The sequence below is a fragment of the Seriola lalandi genome, unplaced genomic scaffold (assembly GCF_002814215.2).
Source record: "Seriola lalandi dorsalis isolate HSWRI2012SDOR001 ecotype SW California unplaced genomic scaffold, Sedor1 jcf7180002053713, whole genome shotgun sequence".
In the NCBI taxonomy this organism is placed as follows: Eukaryota; Metazoa; Chordata; class Actinopteri; order Carangiformes; family Carangidae; genus Seriola; species Seriola lalandi.
This window is the reverse complement of record NW_019524266.1, coordinates 31,660-52,705: the sequence shown is the minus strand read 5'-3', so window position 1 is coordinate 52,705 and position 21,046 is coordinate 31,660. Positions and strand designations below refer to the sequence as shown.

The 21,046-nt window shown below is 39.4% G+C and overlaps 1 protein-coding gene across 2 annotated transcripts; it reads right to left on the bottom strand.

The window, feature by feature from the left end:
* Positions 1 to 115: 115 nt before the first annotated feature.
* On the bottom strand, positions 116 to 20,535 carry lifra (LIF receptor subunit alpha a). 2 transcript variants are annotated; one of them, XM_023401704.2, is made up of 18 exons: positions 20,390 to 20,535; positions 11,066 to 11,281; positions 10,687 to 10,823; positions 9,928 to 10,081; positions 9,375 to 9,644; positions 8,897 to 9,023; positions 7,818 to 7,954; positions 7,522 to 7,664; positions 7,072 to 7,225; positions 6,837 to 6,901; positions 6,306 to 6,543; positions 5,812 to 5,997; positions 5,481 to 5,582; positions 5,173 to 5,319; positions 4,811 to 4,948; positions 4,501 to 4,594; positions 4,235 to 4,301; positions 116 to 4,067 (listed from the first exon to the last, which is right to left on the bottom strand). In XM_023401704.2, exons 2-18 carry the CDS (start codon positions 11,181 to 11,183, stop codon positions 3,378 to 3,380), a joined length of 2,967 nt encoding a protein of 988 aa, XP_023257472.1. In that variant the 5' UTR covers positions 11,184 to 11,281; positions 20,390 to 20,535; the 3' UTR covers positions 116 to 3,377. The 2 variants fall into 2 exon arrangements, with proteins under 2 accessions (XP_023257472.1, XP_087028893.1); XM_087172767.1 differs by lacking the exon at positions 20,390 to 20,535 and adding an exon at positions 16,488 to 16,612.
* Positions 20,536 to 21,046: the final 511 nt, after the last annotated feature.

The window sequence follows — 21,046 nt, the reverse complement described above, 5'->3', positions numbered from 1 at the left end:
TCAGTGACGTAAAGCAAATCAGTTATGGTCAGCAGAGTGTCAGCAGATGGTTATTAAAATTTCTGTGGAAATTATACCAGACTAATAGAAAAGTGAAACACACTGACAAAACTAATAAGTGACCAGACAAATAACTTTATTGCCTTTAAACAAGTAGCATTTCAGTTTGTTACTAGTGTTAACATTTATTAATCACTCAGAAGCAGGTTTTCATTCAATCAATAGTAAAATATCTTGCAAAATATCATGAACATTTTCAGAAATGAAAGCTTTTTTTTTTTCAATACTTCAGTCATGTCGTCATGCACAACATTAGTCAGTGTTAGTGTTATAAAGCCATAGGGCAACACAAAGATGGAGTTGAACGGATTTACGAGCCACTGTTTTGTAGTAATAGTTTATACAGCATGCATTGATTTTTCAAAACATCTAGGGCCAGAGACACAGATGTGTAAGGCAGCAAGTGTACCCTGCTGTATAGACCTCAAAACTGTAATGCTCCACAGTGTTACATAGACTCCAATTAAAAATGTGGATGGACAATGGAAAAAAATAATGGACAGAATGGAGAATTGGATGTCAGCAGTTGCCATGAATAAGTCTGCATGGTGAGTACTCTGGCCCAACTTATCATGATGTGTCTGGTGAAAGCAACACTGCTCTGATAAGATAGGAATGCAAAACAGGCTAAACTATTATAAAGCGGATAGGATCACAATTCTATTCCATTGATTTTTCAGACACACTTTAGAGGTTCCCATGTGATTAAGCACACAAAGATACAGTTAAAGTGTGACGCTCTACATTTTATAGGACTCTATATATCTGGTGTCATCAACACAGACATTTGCCTTTATTCTCTTAATAAAGCTGGTTAGTCAACATTTACTCTGCATGTTGGAGTATAGGGAATATAATTTCAATTGCAAAACAACCAACGATTTTGTATTGAAATGAAAGAAAATGTAAATTATGTACAGTTAGTTATATAAAAACAAAGATTTAGAGAAAAATAAAAAAAAAAGTGCCATTTTGTTGATCCAAATCAACATAAAAGCATGTAACACATAGCGTTTATAGGTTAGTCTCCAAAGTTCTGCTGGTTTGAGAAGGCAGGCTTCAAAGGAAAAAATCTGCAGCCATGTTCAAATACTCAAAACTATATCCACCCTTTACTGCTGCCTTTAAGTGATCACTGATCTCACGCAATGAAATTCTTTACCCAATTTGAATGGTGCAAAGTGTAGCTTTTGACAAATTCTTTCAACCACCTCGTCCCATTAATCAAGTTAAAATTCAGATCAGTGTTACAAGTTAAAGAAAAAGAGGGGACACATTTTTCTCAGTAGTCAAAGAGGCCTGCCTGCCTGTTATGAGTTCATCAGTGAAGCCATCCATTATAGTTCATATAAGTCATCATTCATGTCACAGTAGTTTTACTTAAAGCTTGTTGGCTGGAGGCACTGAGGAACAACAGACCACAAGCTGCCACACAGGCAAGCCAGGGCCTAACTGAAATATACCATAAAAAAAACATCCTGGTTGCCACTTGATTAGAATGTCAAAGGATAATATTTGCATAATGATGCTTTTGGGAAGCCCAGCCGATGGTGCATCCTTAACAACCACACTGTACACATGAGTGGAGAGCTAATGGAGTATGTGAAGTGTACTTGGGCAATTAGTGCCCTGTGTTTGACACCATTATAGAGATGCCACAAGTGCTGTCAAGTGAACCAACATTCACAAGGTCATTTCTCTGTAATTTCTGTCAACAAAAGCCAAATGATAGCATTTCCCCATATATGCTTTCCCCTTGGTCCCTTTTTCCAATCACAAAATTTATATGGTGGCTTCAGGAAGCATTTGCAGTGAAAAGATAGTCACCTTTGGGAAAAAAAAAAAAAAAAAAAATCTAAAAAATCTCCTTAAAATGTATCAAGCACAACAAATCAGCCCTCTATCTGGGCTTGAAAATAAAGCAACCAAACAGAAAGGATTCGCCACATCCACATAAATATACTGAGAGGGCTGACAGTAACATCATGACAATAATAGTGTAACCAAAGTTTAGAAATTACAGCACTGACTAAAATGATTAAAAACAGCCATCTTCTTCTACATCACACTCAGTGCCAGTGGAACCTGTATTCCCAGTACAGTGATCAGTCCTGAACTGCAATACTGTAGAAATTATTTTTCATTATGCATGACATTTACGAGTTAAGGCAGTGTGTGAAAGATGATTTAAACACCATAATTACCCACCTAAGTTCATTCTCATAATATGTTCAATATCATTAATAATCAACTTGAGGATAATTCACAACATATAACAACATTAAAAAAAGGACACTGGCCTGACAATGAAATGCATTACTTAATAAGAAAAAAAAAACATTGAAAAAGGAAAATAACTACCGGTTTAGAAAGACAAAACAACAATAACACTCAAAAGAAACATAATAGTGTGTTTGTTCATTAAATTACATCAGTTTGTATTCATGTTCTAGCTTATATCAGTGTATATCCTCTGGGCACGTCACCCACATTATTCCAGACCATAAAAGAAAGCACCACTCCTGTATCTGTGTAAAATAATGACGATTCTCGTTCATAAGTGCATCTTTCAATTAACAACTTTTTACAGCCATACCTTCTCTCCTTTCAGCAGCTCATCAGCTGTCATGAATTAGGCAAGATTACCCCAAATGGCGGACCAGCAGAAGACATGGATACTATAAGGACAGCGAGGTCTTCTGTCTAATTAGCTACCATCTGTTCTGTAGTGCTCTTTGTCCTTTTATTTTTACACCGTCATTTGTTTCAAAACTCTCTTGCTTTCAGTTTACTTCTGTAGTGTAGTAAAGTTCACATCCCAAAAAATAAAAACATTTGAAATGCAAGCTAAAAACTGGATGTACTCAACTGAAACACAGGATATGCCGTTGCTAAATGCCCATTATAGGGAGTCACAGAAAAGGCAGTGAGAGGATTTATTGTAACAGCCACCAGTTTGCCAGGAGATGCAATAAATATGGCGGACAAGAGGTCTGAAGAAATATTTTTGAAGAGATCTGTTTTTGGACAGTTTTGACACATAAATATATGGATTTTGATCTATAATATTTACGTGAAAGTGAAATTAACTATATATGTACCATATTTCTGTATTTTTGACATTCACACCTTAAATAGCATTATTAACCTGCTGTCAAAGTGCTAATGTATCGATGCAGTGGTACATCAGAGGGGATATTTACCTAGACCATATGGGCTAAGCTGGTTTGATGCATGAGACTGGTAACAGTAATAATTCTGAAAGTTTTACGTCAAACGCCCCTGGCCAGGCTGCTAGTAGTGAGACAGAGATGATATCAAGGTTTTGTGGATGACAGCAGATTGGTGAACCAGGTTGCTGCTGATGATGACAGCTGTCGTTTCTCCTCTGCGTGTTCCTCTCCTTCAGGGAGGAGGAACTGAGTGGAGGCGACAGACGTGGGGGACCCAAGAGAGGGTGCCAGGCCGCCACTTTCCCCGGCCTCCACGGGGGAGTCCAAATGCCAGGAGCTCTGGGGTTTGTAGCCCCCAGCACTGGCAGCCTGGGGCTCTAGGAAAGGTTCAGGTGAAACTAGGCCCATGTCATCACTTTGGGCTCTAGGTTGCATCTGGGGCCGGTAACCCCCTCCTCCACCCCCACAGATGACAGACTGATCAGCATGGGGTTGGTGGCCCTCGGAGGAGCCTTGTGGATCCAGCTGGAAGACCAACGAAGACCCTGATGTCTGAATCCCTGTGTATGTCACATCAGTGCGTCCTGAATCCAAAGAGGATGCAGAAGAAGTAGAGGAGTCTGGGAAACGTGGTCTTATGGGCCTCTCATCCACTACTTGGTTGTAGTAGCGTAATGACGTCGGCTCATCTGTGTCAACTGGCTCGTCTCCCATCCCCTCTTCATCCTCATCTTCTTCAGGAATGACAACAAGCGCTTCTTTACTAGAATCCCACTCAGGCCTTTCTACGATATGGATGATACTGTGGGAAGATGGCTTCACATCCAACGGCCCCTGTAATACATTCAGAGACTTTACTTTGTCAGTTTAAATGGCCTAAGTCTTATCACCACGAATGATCAAAAACACAAAAATAGGGAATGGTGAATTGTTAGTTCTATATATAGAATTTAAAATGAGTTTAATCATGAGTGTCGTATGGTATTAAGCCGATACTGTACCTGTGTCCTTGACCAATCACCAGGCAGCTTGGGCTCAGGTATATCTGGATAGAACGCCTTTTTCACCCTGGTGGCAAAGTAAAATGTAACGTACATTATCATCAAATAATACCGCCTACTAGCTCATCTTCAACGCAGTGTAGAGATTAAACGAACTGGGTTTTTGCCAGTGTGGTAGATATCTTCACAAACGTTGCTTTGTGTATATTTGTTACATTATTTATGAAACACATACAGAGACACGGGAAAGGAGCAAAAAGCCTCACCATTTCCTTTTCTTGTAGCAAACGAAGGTGACAATGACCAGGAATAAGGCTGTGACTCCCAGAGAAATCAAGACTTCCATGATCAGCCAATCATCTGTTAGGACAGGACAGAAGAAATATTAGAGATATTAGCAAGATATTTTTCCCACTCTGTAAACTGAACCCAAATTTGGTTACCTGCAAGCATTTATTTATAAAAGAAGCCTCTTTCGTAGACTCAAATAACAGTAACAGTAATAATTGTAGAATCAACACAAATGTTGTTCGGTACCAATGTCGTAGCTATACACATAGCTATACATTCACGTACTGTATGGCTCCGGCGTTATGGAGCCGGTGGCGACTGTGTCCTCGCCTGCTGAGTTGTAGGCCTTGATAGTAAATTTATGGGGGCCGTCAGTGACTCCCTTTACTATGTAGCTCCTGCTTCCTTGCTCTGGCAGATTGGCTGTTCAAAGGACGGGGTGAAAAACAAAGGGTAAGAGGCACAGGAAGGAAAAGAAAGGAGGAGAAAAGGAGAGAGGCAGGAGAGGGAGCAATGAGGAGGAAAGTTTAACATATTACAAAATGCACTTTCTAAAATATATTTTGCTTTTGATTGTTGTAATAACACGAATTGTGCATTTTTGTTGTATATGATTCCTTTTTCAAGCTCTCTACCAGAATATTTACCTAGAAGTTTGAGCTCGGAGCCAGTGCTGTTGTAAATGTTGTAGCCAAGGAGGAAGCCTCTTCTGTTGACCACTGCAATCTCTTCCCAGGTGAGAAGAATATCAGAGTTCTGCTGACTGATTGACAGGCGGACAGAAGTGGAGGGGACTGTGGAAGCCGCAAGGAAAGGAAAAAAGAAAATTGAAGCGAGGGCAGTATAACAGAGAGAATGAGAACAAGGATTTAGCAATTAAAATGCACAGGTACGGTTCCTGAAGTCATTGCTTTTTCTAAAAGGGTAAGCTTTCCACATGCAGTGCTATCCTTACCCAGCTCCTGCATGTATCCCTGCCAGCGCTGCAGCAGTACTGGGGCATCTGAGGAGCAGCTGTACAGGGAAAAGTTGTACCTCACACCCGATTGGAAGTTGGCTGATGGCAAATAAAGACATTATTATGTATTATACAGTATAATTTCACATGTGACAACCCTCTCTATTGGCAGATACTAGAGATTCAACTTACGCTTCAGACAGTGGAGTTTTTAGCTTATACTGACTTTAGAAATACATACAGTACATTTTAAATATGATGAATACAATGCTCTATTTACACAATTTTTTTTTTTTTTTTTTTAAAGAAGGCTTCTAGGATGGCTTACCTGACTCAACTGAGACATTAGTGTTTCCAGAGGCCACCTTGATCCACTCCACAGGACAGTCCCGTGTGCAGACGGCATCATTCCATTCCACCACATAACCACAGGTGGCATTGGCATCGCTCTGCCAGGAAAGAGGAAAACCTCTGTCCGTATAACCCACCCTGGACACGGCAAGAGGTTCCACATCTGGAAAGAAGAAAATATAGAAGCCGCATGTCTTCACATTCTCCTTTTATAATTGACAGCTGCTGTAGTCTTCCAAGTAAGACATATTTTTCAGGATTGTGAAACCAAACAGACAATGAAAAATCATCCAGTTGCTCTCAGTGCCTATAACTTAACTGACTAAATATGTTTATGTTGCATACACTGTATATCACATATAGTTTAAGTTGTGCCTTTGAGGATAAACAAACTAGTCACTTTTTGCTGTCTTACTTGCTTTGTGGGATGGTAAAACATCCCAAACAAATTTTCTTTCCATTTCCACATACCTGTCAAATGTAGAGGTATAACCACACTTGCAGGTTGAGATAACCCATCAGCATTCTTTGCACTGACGGTTGCTATAACCTTGCGGTCACTGCTGAAGGTAGCGATCTGTGTGAGGTTGACTGGTGCAGCAGTAGTATCTGGTGAAAAGATTTCTGTGTGCTGTACGTTGTCATCAGCGCTCCAGACAGTGATTTCATAACCTGTGATCTGACCGTGGCTCTGCCTATGTGTCAGAGGCTTGAATAAATCAAATCAAACGGGAAGGAACCGGGGGAGAGGGAAAGACAAGAGACAATTTTAAATCAACTTTTACTTGCAATATATTCATGAAATATTTATAACAGGTCAGCCCTCTGTATGTCAAAATGGATAAAGATTGTTACAAAGGATAAAGACTAAAATACAAGAACCCTGACAAACTTTCATAATCTGATTCTGGTTTATTTGAACATGCTGTAAATCTGTGCTTTCCACAGGAAAAATAAACTGCCTAAAACAATTCAATTCAAAAGATGAAAAACAAAAATCACCTTCCAAACGACCTGCCCAGTGTTGTCCCTGTTCATCCACATCCATACATCAGGAGCATCTGGAACTGAGAGAAGACAAAGATATTCTTGATCAAAGTTGGAAACAGTGGCATTACTGCTGGTGCTTCATATGTTGAAAACATTGCTAAGAGTCAATTAATGACAATTAGTTGCTGCCCTAAATTCACTGAAATCTCTACTAAAATAAAAGCGATACCAAAAATGAACCCCTTACTATAAGTTTTGGTTTTGAAGGTAAATGGTTCACTCCAGTTTCCCCACTTCCAGAAATTCTGCTGGGCACCGCAGCGGATATGAACAGTGTAATCTTCATCAGGATAAAGGTCCGATAACACCACCGACTGCAGACCCACACCTGAGAGGGTATGCTGGACACACACATCAGACTTCATTACTGTTTGGTACATTGATGGTCACACAAGTGGAGAAAACATTATTAAAAGCAATGTAGAAGATCATTAGTATGTTGTAATGGAGATGTGGTAGAAGAAGGGAAGTGATATTGCTACGCTGCCATACGGAAAACACACAAACAGAAACCATTTGAGATGGAAGGTTCTGTATATGGATACAGACAGAGCAAACAAATACAAACAAATAAAGAAATGGTCATCCCCTGCAACACACACACACACACACCTTAGCACACACTCAAACAACTCACATTTGTTTTGGATCCATGGCAGGTGAGCGCTACCTGGCAGACGAGAGCCAGGAAGGAATAGCTGTCGTACTTCCACTCCCACAGCACAGTCGCATTGAAGGCATGGACGACAGATCTCAGGTTGGCAGGTGCGACTGGACGCACTGAGGAGAAAGGGTGAAACAACAATCAGACAACTAAGAAGGATGAAAAACTATTATGAGTGTATTTCATGTCTATGTTTACCTCTACTTTGAAAATTTGGTTTAAAAAAACAAGGTCAGATGATTTTGATAAGGCAAGGGTAATACACCAACCTCTGTGACTGAGTTCAGCAGAGTCAGTGAGGCTGTACTGGCCGAGAATATTCACAGCTACCAGCGTCCAGTTACCCTCCCACTGGGCCACACTACACTCTTTCCACTTCTGCTGTGGTCTGTTCTGTGTACAATTCCTAAAAACAAAACAAAACAGATAAAGAATAAAAGGCAGATTCACTGAAAATGTGAAAATGAAAACAACCAAATTCAATTTTAAATAAAATATAATCACTTTAGACACTCATCTAACCTACAGATAAAGACACAGGCCCACACACATTCATAATGTAACAGCATCCATGGCCAGCCTTCAGGCAATTCCTGTAAAAGGTCTGGCCGCTAGCCAGTCCACTATCAGTCCACACAGAAGCAGCAAGTAGTTAGTCAGACTAAGTGCTTTATATTTCTTGTCATCCTCTCTCTTGGTAGATTTTTTCCCTAGGCAGAAAACAAATTTTTGAGAAAGGCAGGTCGAACGATAATAATGCAGAGATATTTTCTCAGCGACAAAGTGACATTGCACCACATCCTGGAACGTCCAGAAACGGCTATGAATCTGGCCAAAACAAACAAATAAACAAAAAACACACATCAGTCCATCACTGTCACCTCCATCCCAGACCATTACAACTCTCTACTGAGTGTTTCCAAAATACTGTGTCTTTGCTTTTTCCTGTTTTATCGCGTCTGGGATGTGAGTCAGACACAGATTCGGTTGTATGATTGTCGTTCAGTGTGTTCACAATGGTGTTAATGCTCGGAGCATTGAACTGTGTGGACTGCATAACAATTCCAAGACGGCCTGGAAAAGTGGGTGTGGATTTTTGAGAACTGTTAAGAAATCAGTCTCCAAATCAGAGACATGCTGAACATGTGTCCTGTTCAATACATTTTAGAAGGTGTGGCCTGCTTTTTGTGGAAGTGTGAGTGTGTACAGTTCTGCCACCTAACCCCAAGGCCTATAGTTTCCGCCCAAGTATCAGGTTTCAGATATGGTTACAGTCATTATGTTGCATACATGTGTGAGCTGAGGGGAGGTTTAGGTATTTCCATTGATTGTGTTGTGACTATGCTACCTCTTGTTCAACGAGTAGACTGTTCCTCTTCTGCCATAGAGGTGTGTATCTCGTGCTTCACTCCATTTGCATACAGCTGAGGTTAAGTCATGAGTCTCACACACAAAATCAGTGAGCAGTGGTGGATCTGGGGATGGGGACACCAAGAAGAAACTTGCTTACTTGCTTCATCACATACATGTATAAATAAAGATTACATACATTTGAATAATTACCAAGACAAGCTCTGGAATAATCTATAGACTCTTTCACATGCATCACATTCACATCAGCAGGAAAATTCAAGCAGTTAGAGCTGTTTGAACTCCCTTAACTCTTAAATCGACAATAAAAATTCACAAGCTGTATAACAAGTTGCATCTTTCACTGCCCCCTTCAGAGGCATCTATCATTTCTCAGTCTGACTGACCAATTTACTTTGTGCAAACTCTCTCTGCCACTCCAACCACCTTCATCCATCTTAGATAAAACTTCTTACATCCAACAAACGCCACGGTTCCTGTCAGATCCACGTTGTCGTAACAGATGACGTTGTTTCCCGAGCTGCCGGACGGTCCATGATTAACCACCGTAGTGGCGTAACTTCGTCTACTCAGTCGTGTCGTGTTCATGACTGTGCCGCTGTAGCGGATGGTATCAAAGACCCTCCCCTCTTGTACAATGCAACAGAAGGTGGTGTTGGCCCCCACAGGTACAACTCTGTCAACAGGGTACATCTGGGATTTCTCATTGCTGGGGAGATCATTTCCTGAAAAGAAGAAGTGAGCGAGAAAGACAAAAGCAGAGTGTTAAAAGGGAGAGAGGTATAAATACATATCTATATTTAGATACTAAAAAGGAATGTTGTTTATTTTTGACTTAAAAGCGAGATTTTGCAGAGAAAAATAATCTGAATTAGAAATGGTCTCAACTCCCTCTGAATGAATACATGCATTATGTTAATCCCAAATTGACAGGTCAGGCAAAGCAGTATTTATGTTTCTCTAATGGTATCCTATAATATCTATGGATGTAATTACTGTCCCTCTAACCTTGAAGTATCTGAGTGTTGCTCCATTCACTTGTTGTCTGTCCATCTCTTGAGCGGATTTTGATGGACAGCGAGGTACACTCCAGAGGTTCAACTGAGCTCCAGTTCCACTGGTGCCAACCACTCACCTGATTCACTGCCACAGACACTGTTTCCTACAAATAAGAAGAAATAACACAGAGAGAAAACAGTGAGGGAGTGAACCAGAACAAAATGAAGCTGGTAGATGATGACAGTCACACAGTAACTCAGCAAGGAAAACAAACACACTCCTCTGATCATTATATCATCTGCATAACCTATGATATAATGTAAAATCAAATCAACTATTATAGCAAAATGTGCTACAGAGTCAAATTAACTATAAAGCATAATCATTAAAATATATTTGGCCAATAAATCAGCAAGGCTGATATTAGCTCATTACAGTTTTATATACATGTTCTGAAACAGTGTTACTATAGTTTGTCCACCAGGAATATTAATTGTAAACTGTAAATTGTCCTGCTCAGTCTTAATCACAAATTGTTATCAAAGATGTATACTTGTTTTGAGATGTGCAAAAAAGAAAAAATAACTCAGCCGATATTTCATTATCAGATTTTTGAGACTCTCAAATTTCCGTATCAGCATCAGCCTCAAAAATCCTTTATCTATTAGGTTAGAGCTCCTTTCACATGAGAATGTAACCAACTTGTAAAGCAACTGAACAATAACAAAAGTGAGAGAACAAATTCAACAAAGAAAGAAATGTTCTTACGTAGAAGACAGTTTCATTGAATTCAGTTCTTAGAATCATGAGGTCAAATGTTGTGGCCGCTCCTCCAAGCCATGATATGGACAGTTGCTGTGTATGCTTGTCGGCTGAGAGGCTCAACTGCTGGGGTACACTGAGGACTAAAAAAAAAAAAAAGATCAAAACAGGATTAAAAGATTTAAATAGCATAGTAAACATACTCATTGCAAGTTCAAATTGGCCCCAAAGCCCCAAAGTGCAAACCTTTCCATATGCACCTGCTATACTGAATCAATATTCACCACTTTGCGGACATCATGTGCACTGAGCATTGCAGATTATTGATTTATTGATTATTGAATGTCGAGGGTGGAACTTTCCCTTAATGTAGTCCAGTTCTTACCGTCTTTGGATTGAGTGTGTATAGCCGAGAGGCTCAGGACAACACAGATGAGCCAGACAGGGCTACAGTTAGGCTTTGAGTTGGGAGTGACACTTAAGCGAGGCATGGTGATCAACATGCCGAGTCACTGTTTGCAGTTACAAAGGTGGTGGTCCTCTCCGCTACAGTAACACCGTGCTAGACATCCCAAGAGGCAAGATGCAGACAGAGGGCGCCCTGTGGGAAAAGACAGCAGAGGAGGGGAATGGTGTTTGTTCAATGAATGCAACAGACATCTGCTAACACACAGACAGATTTGTCAGCTAACTGGGAAAAACCTATTTTATTTAAATAGAACTCAGACTGTCAAGACACAGGGCTGTTTCATGCTGTGAAGGTGGCGTTAGGCTGGGGACAGCTGTTGTGAAACTGTGAAGTTGGAGTCATGTGAACATGATGCACTTATTCAATGGATGTTCTGGTATGCACAGTAATTTCATAACATTTCTGTAGAGATTCAGCTAGTTTGTGCCTATCCCCGTTAGGTTCTGGGGAGGTGTTGCAATCTGTTGTGCCTTTTTGAGTTTCCACACTGATTCCCCATCAGCCGTGCGTGTTGTATGAATGGATTCTAAAGCCTGAGGTAACACTGCCAGGAAAAGCCAAATTTTACATCAACACAAGAAAACACATCCCTCTGGCAGCTGCTTTCAGCCTAGACATGGAAAAAGGGTCAGAGAATGTTGTTTATGTGCAGTAAAGCTTGCCCTTGTTTATCCAGTTCATCTGTCCTCTTCTCAGCTTGTGTAGTTTTTGAATGCTGAATGCTTGGTTTTGCTGTTTAACTACTAAGAATGCTACTATCTACAGGTTTTGGTCATAGCCAGATGGAGATCAGGTAGACAGAGACAGTAGAGCTGGAGGCAAAGACAGCTGAGAGCTGCACGTCCATATGTAAGGCATTTGGAATTGCCTCTGTTTAATGGGTGCAATACAAATACAAAGAAAGTGCCTTACCTACATTTACAGTTACTTTAATTTCAGTATCATTTCAATAAGATATACATAGCCAAATGTGTAAGTACAGTCCTCCAAACCCACAAAGCAAGAGAAAAGTTACGAAAGAAATACAAACTCTTCAAATAAAACAATCAGCAGCTACATTTCACAGGATGCACTGCAGCATTTATTTGCACTGCATGCTTAACAGACCCTCAGACACAAACACCTCTATTCAAGGCAGCTGGAAGCAATGAAAATACACCTGAAGAAACATGTACAACTATATGGAACCTTTTTTTCCAGAGAAGTTATTTTCAACTAGCATAAACTATACTAAATGAAAGGCCGCGGTGTATTCAGTTCTACTAACAACATACCTCCTTCTCGGACACCTTTATATAAAGGGTTACACTGCCAAGACTTGCTCACTGGCTGTGGATGCCTGTACCACAACAACTACACACCTGTACTAGAGATCGACGATATGGTTTTTTCAGGGCCGATACCGATACCGATTATTAGTAGTCAAGGAGGCCGATAACCGATATTTGGAGCCGATATTTATTTGCAATAAAAGGGAAAATATTGGCGTGAAAATTTTGAATAAATAAATTCCACGTAACTTTGTTCAAATGCCTTTAATCATATGTTTATTTAACAGCTTTTCAGATTTGCAACATGTTAAAGTTTTTTTTTCTTAGACAATAGATATCTTTGTTTTAAAATTCTAACAAAAAATGCAGGGAGCTCCCAGGCTCAGCAGCATGTCTTATAAAGTTAAATGAAAACTTAAACAAATAAATAGCTCACTAAAGTTTTCTACAGTAAATAAAGTATTCCAAAATTTCAATATAACTGAAATGTTAATCTTTCACTTATCTTTGTTTTAAGTTCAAACAAAAACAAAAAGTGCAAGGAGTTCCCAGGGTCAGCAGTATCTCTTATAAAGTTAACTGAAAATTTAAATAAATAAATAAATAGTTCCCTGAAGTTTGCAGTTTGAAGAATGCAGTTCATGTAGGCTTTATAATGCAGTTACATTATGTCTTAAGTCTTGAACAGCAATATCCTGCTCCTCTCTACAAGAAACTATCAAAGACAGATTCAGGACACACTTCATCTAACAATATGCCATTTTCTGCTGCTTGGGATCTCTCAATCAACACAGAAAAAGGTAAAGTACTTGGTAGTTAAACAGCCATTATTGCCCTACAGTTTTCTCTCAGACAGACGGTACTTACTGTCAGTTTCTGCAGCTTCTCATGTGGCTTACACAAACACAAACACACACACACACTATTCACTAGCCATCCCCTCAACGTGCTTCCCTGCAATCTCTCTCTCTCTCTCTGTCTCTCTTTCTCACACACACTTCTTACTTTTATAACTATTTCAGTATCAATGTTATCAGTAACCTTGTTTCAAGGGATTAAACACTAAATAGCCTAAAGCATCTTCACTTTAATAATCAGTGTTTATCGTAGGAACAGACAGCTGCCGCCAACGTATTGGGCCTCACAGTAACGTTAGTAGTCGTGAGTTGTAGAGTTTCTCATGTGACTTCCACACAAACACAAACTATTCTCTACCATAACAGACAGTCTCCCCATTGCTACAGTCTGCTGAGCATCTAGAGCCGCGGACCGATGGGTTAACGTTACGCTAAAAGCTAACCAGCCTTCACCTCGACGGGCTTCCCTGCAATAAAACCGGACATATCGATATTATCAGCAACCTTGTTTCAAGTGATTAACAGGCACGTCTGGAGGGACTGCGAGCAGAGCTGCCGCTTATGTTTATATAACGTTAATGGGCTCACAGTAATCTTACTAGTAGTTGTGAGTTGTAGAGGACTGGGATTTTTATTACAATTTCGGGAAACTCTGCTGCCTTAACTTACCTTCAAAACAAGTATTTGCTCTCTGGACCTTCTCCACCGTGTGTGTAAGGACTGTTCATGCACAGCTTACACTGCTGATTGGCTGTTACCGTGGCTCTGCTTGTAACCAATCAGATGGTGCTGTGGGTGGGACAATGCTGGCGACAGAGTAGTGACAGCAGACAGAGAGGCGCGGCTGCATCAGAGCCAAAATAACCCAGTTTTAAATTGATCTCTTATCGGCTGTCGAATTTTAAAAAAGGCCGATGCCGATATGCGTCAAAATGCTCAATATCGGCGCCGATAATCGGCCCGGCCGATAATCGGTCGATCCCTAACCTGTACTATTACATTTTGTGCTCCTCCTAGCTCCTCCTTGCTTTTACAGCAAACAGGTTCAATGTATAAGTTAACAAAATTAAGAATAGAACCAAACCCATCAATCAATCAATTGACAGAACATTAATCAGCCACTATTTTGATAATAGATTAACATTTATTGGTTCCATTAATAGGATTTACTCTGTCTTTGACTTATGTGATCATAAACTGAATAGGTTTGGGTTTTGTACTGTTGGTCTGACAAAACAAGCAATTCACAGACATCACCTTGGGCTATAGGAAGTTGAGATGGGCATCTTTTACTATTTTTAACATTTTATAGACCAAATGATTAATTGAAAAAATCTGCAGATGATCCTTAGCCTGGATGAACCTGCATGTGCATGTCTGTGCACATAACTCTTTTTGTGTGTGTTTAACTGTCACCGAGATGCTGCGATGCAGGTTGTCTGGTTTCATTTGAGTCATGCTGGGACAGGCCTCAAACTGCTTGGTACCTTGATAAAACAATGCCTGCAAATACTGCCCATCCCATTACGGCAACAACACAAGCTAAACACAAAATACACAGGCACGCACAAACACGCGAGCAAAGCCTGTTTTTCATGGCTGAATAAAGGACTCCAAACATAAGATGAAACAACAAATACAACAATGGATTATGCAGACAGTACAGTGTTACCCTAATATAACCTCAGTGGGTTATTTCATTTGATTTAAAATGTGACCACTGCAAATCCTCAGTGTGAACAAACATGGATAGACATCTTTGCCGACAGTTGTCTATTCAACCTAAAAGCAACAAAATACACCAGACTTCAGAGGAAAAAATTCTAATTCATTGTAAATGATCCGAATCTGCATTGAAATTTGATAGGTTCTTCCCTGGCCCATTACCCACCCCTGCACCAAGTTTGGTTCAGTACTTTTTGCATAATCCTGCGGACAAATAAGCAGCATCAACAAGAAACAACAATAAAATACATCCCTGCTCTCAAACTCTGACAGCAATCTTCAACAATCTTACAACTTGCAGCCCTTCATGGCACTGCACATGAGGCTACACAAACAAATACACCCTATTTTAAGAGAAGAAAAAGCTCACACTACGGGAAATGAGTACGGCAGCACATTTTTTTCCTCTGCTTATCTTAGTGCCTCCTCAATGTTTCATTTTAAGTCACAAGTTAGTTTCATTTTTATCTCATCGTTGGTGAAAGACTGAAGGCAGAATGCAAACACAGGAATAAAATGCAGTGATAAAAACGAGTGGATACTGGACATGGAAATATGTGGGTCAGATTTTAAAAAAAATATTACAAGGGGCTTTTGAAAACCTTTTGGTGTAGGAATACAAGTATTGTAAATAAGTAAACAAAAAAGATCTAGAGTTTATAAAACAAAAATTGAGTTACAGCATTGAAATGAAAGCAAAACAGCTTGTTTGTTTGCATGAAGTCTTAAGAAATCTGTGTTATTAATCACTGTGCACATTTTCTCTCCTTTGGGTGATTCTGCAGCAGCAGGACTGAGAGAGGAATTTCAAATCCTTGATGTGCTTTTATTTTTGGCTCTTAAAGTGGTTTCACATATGGTTTTAAAAAGAACTCCTATTCAGACATGTAGCGTACATGGTGGAACTTTAAGGTCACACCCATCCAGTTGTAGGCTTTGTATGCACAACAATGTTTTTTACTGTGAATTTCATGTGAAAGCCCGAGGTACACTGATGTTTGATTAATACAATATTAATACTGCGGAGCCTTCATTCAGCAACTATTTCTGCAGCCAAAAAAAACAAGAAGGTCTGAACAAATGTGTGCTTCTGGGAGTTTCTGGCTTGAAAACCATCACCTCCAGATGAAATTCAGAGGCATGGCTCAACATAAATACAGCTGTTTAGGGTCAATGTTTCACACACTTACGTGCCTGCACCAAAATTGTTTCTGAGCCTGCAACAGGCCGAGTGGGCCCCCACATGAAAAGAGCAATTACATGTTTTAGTGATCTTGGATCCTAAAGAACATTACTTTTCCAACTTCAGCACCAGTCTGAAATGTTTTACAACCTCCAATATATCCTACAACCTTCAAGCCCTGAAAAAAAACAAAAAAAAAAACATACTGCACTGATGGGAAGCGGGAAAAACAGCCACAGATTCTGGGAAATCTCACCAAGAAACTGATAGCTACAAATGCACACCATCACACAAATCAATACCTCTTAGCTGGGCTCTGGTCCTTGTCCTTGCAGCAGTAATAAATATGACCACAAACTACAAAAACCACGAGGATCTTGTTGTTACTTAAAAACCAAGCCCAAACTTCATCTGTATGCCGGCAGAAGTCCTATTTTCGAAAAAAAAAAAAAAAAAGACTCACCTAAAAAAACAGCGTCGTGATTTAGAGTTTGCCTCCTCCCTAAACACTGGACTTTGCCACTGTTGTGTTTGACTATTCATTTGTGAAACAAAAGCCTTTTGGAGTGAGCCATGGAAAATGTCCAGGTATACTCACACACAAAATATACTGTGCAGGACTGACCACCCCGTCATTTCTCAGAAACCACGCTCACTCTAAAAGACCTCATTTGTCCCTAGCTTAGATATCTAACTTATCAATATGTAACATATCCCCATTTCCAGTATATTAATTCAGGGATTTAAACAGTTACTGGCATACGCAAAGTTACATGTGTTTTCTTTGAATGAGTGTGTATTTGTGTTGGCCTGGCAAATTCACTCCACATAATAACCATTTTGTATTTCAGCTAACGTTGCCCTGGAATTAATGGTTGTTAAATCAAATAACTATTCAGTCTAAAATAATAACAAATGGCCCTAACAAGTTTCCAGAGCCCAAAGGGATGTTTTAATTTTTTTTGTCTGACAAGGTGTAGCCACCTAATGTTTGGTATTATTATTTGATAAATGCTGCGTCAAGTGACATAAACAGTCAGTGATAAATAATTAATCAAACAGCTACTGATCTATCAACTGTTTCAACACTAGTTTCCGTTTAAAAGACATCCTAAAGTATAAAGTGAAATGTTATCCCTGTTAGAAACCGAGACAAATATAAAAATGAACTGGAGCCAAAACCAAAATTACACCAAACTACCACTGCTCAGAGACGAAAAACCTGCTCATGGAAAACACTAAAGTTTCATCATTATTTAAATAGACATCTGATTGTGATGAAACCTTTTATATGTGAGCTGTAGTGTTTTCCAAGCAGTAGTAGACTCAGTCTAACCCTTTTTATCTTCATCTATCTTTATGCACAGCCACCAACCTTAAAGCACCTTACTATTACATCCACATTTTTAAACAAATATCAAAACTTCTGACAGTATCGTCTTAACTGAAAGTGTGTGGGATGGCAGCTGAAGCCAAATCCAGGGAAAACTTGTGTGTCTGTTCTCAGCCTACACACAGCAACGCTGTCATTACGCTGTCATAAGATGACCACCAGGACCAAAGAAATAAGCACACAGTGGCTCTAGTGTACTATATAAGTGTGGTGGCATTTTGAAACATGAGCTAAAGTTGCAGCTAATTATGTTTGACCTTTGAATAGGACTAGAGGAAGACCGGATGCTGGTGAGAGAATAAGTTTTTTAAAAAAGAGAGGGGTAACAGATGAGTGTGTCTGTGGGAAATGTCGGTGTGCTGACCTCAGTAGAGAAGGGACATTCAGTCCTGAGTGTGTGTAACTTTTGGACCTCAACCAAACAGCACTTCCTTCCTTCCCTTTTCCTCTGTAACCCTTTATGAGTGTAAAATGTAAATCTTAGAAGTAACAGGAAGTGAGTAAAAGTCACTTTAAAAACATAAAATTTGTTTTTAGATGTTTGCTTCTAAATTAATGGCTTAAGACAATAAAAAACACACGGACAGTCAAAGGTATGTCCTTCCAACAAACTACTCTCGTCTTTTTTTGGAACAATAACAGCCAAGTGACTAGTAACAAAGAAAACATACCAACAGTGAGGCTACTGTTGTGCCAGGTACAATGAAGACGAAGACAGTGCCAAGGGAAAAGGAGCGTTAAAAGGATTAAGGTTAATATTAGTCTGTCATCTGTTGAATGCAAATGTAAAGATGGAATAACAGGAATCGTTTGCAGCTGCAGCCACTGTAACACCTGTGAACAAGTGATTGTTGATCCATCTCAACTGTCTCCTTTTGATGCACTTTCTGTATTTCCACTTTTTTTATGTGTTACAGTTCTGAAATGGTCACACGAAGAAACATTATAATTAGTGCACAATTTGTGTCACCTGTTACAGTAACTTATTACTGAGTAGGTTGTGTTAGTGCATGATCAAAGTTTTAAAAGAATCTGACATCTCCACCATGTTTTCTGTGAGAAAAATACTAGAAGAAGAATAAAGGCCTATTTTCTCCATAAAGGGCTGACAACCTTGGAACACATTACCAACTGAAATCAGATTAACTGATGATGGCTAAAAGCAAACCAGAGCTGTACCCATTTGTAGCTAATTGTATCGTATTGTTAATTGTTTTGTTTGACTATTTGTCTACTTGTTTTGCTGTTGCTGTGTCTTTTTAGACTGTACATCTGACCATTTTAGCTAACTATATGGTGTTATTAATTGTTTTGTCTATTTGTTGTTATTGTTATCGTCTCTCCTTAGATTGTAGAATTTTATTATACTCCCATATCTGTAGTGTATTGGATTTAAGATAATGAAACCCGACTATTTTAATTACACTGTATATGTAAAGCCAAACTCGGGACAAGATTTGAAAACTAGCAGTATCTATAAACTCTCTGTGCATCAGTTTCATGCTCTGAATTGGAACTATGTTAAATTGCATCACCCCTATTAAATAAGTAAATAAACTACAAAAAACTAAAGAGAGGAAAAGAACTCCATGAGAAACACATTATAGGCTATTTGTATCACTTTCAATTTCACACAACTTTATATTGAAGGAAACAACAACAGTGTTGCTCACTTGAAAATTAAAGTGAATTTAAGTGGACTTTGTGAATCAAAATCAAATCAAATTGGGAGGTATCCAGCCCTACTATCTTTTTCACAACACAGTGTAAAAATGAACACAAATCCTCTCATTTTAAGACCAAGAAAGAAAACAAACAGCTGTGTAGTGGATCCATTCTGCAGCACACTGGCAGGGAAACTAAATGATTAACAGATTTTGATAAAAGACGACTTGATTTGACTAGGGCTTAACAATTCATCGAAATATTAACAGAGTTGCAAAATGGCCAAGTGCAATATGCAAACTGCAGGGCCTGGAATTTTTTGATAAGGTAAAATGTGTCAAGACATATTATTATAAATTAAGCCCCAGCCTACAAATCCTATTCTCCAGATGTAAGGGAACATGCTTGTTAGGTAAAGTCCCCCTGCAAAAAATCACATCGTCATAATTTTTACATTTTTTTCAGTGAAAATGAAAAAGTCACTGTCCATTTCCACCAAAATCGCAATTCATTATAATGTCTGTCAAATCTTAACTATCTGTGAAAATAAAAATAAATGTTTTTTTCGCATATCGTTCAGCCCTATTTCTGACCCCATCAGTCCTTGAAAAAAACAACCATGATGACGAAATACACATTATAATATTGTACCCTGGGGGACCCCAATAAACAAAAATGACACCAAGGTGTAAAATCATGCCTCCTCTGGATTATAACCGTGTACATATTAATGTGCAATAGCTGTTTTTTACTCTGATTCTGTTCTTCCAAAAAAAAGTGGCTACTATAGCTGATATCCCAAACTGCACCATCGCAGGACGGTTTTCATCATTAGCATTAGCAACTGGGCAGCATGATGGATACCGTAACAGCAAGTCTCATCTTAAACAACAACGGACAGTGATTATACTTTATAAATGTAGCTGCCATTCTCACAGCATCTTATCAAGAGAGACAGTGTAGATAATGTGGATAAATTGGGTTGACATTTTACATGTCAAATTCACTACCAGGCCAGCACCCAACCACACACAGTGGAACACACAGGCCACTGATGTTTTGGGGGAAAACACTGCTAGCAACGGTAGCTATCCACATACTATCATTAAACTGTTATTTTGAGTTCACAAATAAAACCAAAATTACCTCTAATGTAGAAAAGGAATCTTTCTCTCAGTGCTGTTCTGCTCTATATCCAGTAATCCAGTTTCTTAAAAACCCGTGACAATTATTTCTGACAGCTCAGTGTCGATATCTCCACAGTCCCGTCTCTGCGCCGTGTAGTTAGCCCATTCCCAATGAAGCCAGTGTAGGATGGGATTACTGGAAAAGAACATAACAGGCGTTTGATTGACGGTTGCGTTGACCAATAGGCTTCGACTAATCCGGGTGGAGAGGGCGGATCCCATGGCTCTGGGAGAGGGCGTTCTCCTGCTGCGTTCAAGTCACTCAGCACACACGGGAAGGTTAGGGTCATGACACCCGTCCAGACCTCTATCAGGACTCCTCACCGATTTTCTCCCACAATACTGTGGGACGCAAATGCACCCATTTGTATATCATTTGGGAAAACATGAAAGTTGCCCAGGAAAAAAAAAAATCCTAAACCTGCACCATATTTTGAATCTAACCACAACACAACCGATTTTGACAATGACTAATTTTCATTACTGTCACATAAAAAGAGACAAAGATTGTCTGATGTGACTATTTTGAACTTACATGACATATGTGGGAAATGAATTTGGCATAAACAGCATCCCTAATCTTGACATCTATTTTTGTTGCATTATGCCCAGATTT

Coding starts and splice junctions, on each gene's coding strand:
- lifra (XM_023401704.2), bottom strand. CDS start 11,183: ATGTTGATCACCATGCCTCGCTTAAGTGTCACTCCCAACTCAAAGCCT. Junction 7,226..7,521: donor GCCATGGATCCAAAACAAAT/GTGAGTTGTTTG, acceptor GTGTGTGTCCAG/CATACCCTCTCAGGTGTGGG. Junction 5,583..5,811: donor TAATGTCTCAGTTGAGTCAG/GTAAGCCATCCT, acceptor ATTTGCCATCAG/CCAACTTCCAATCGGGTGTG.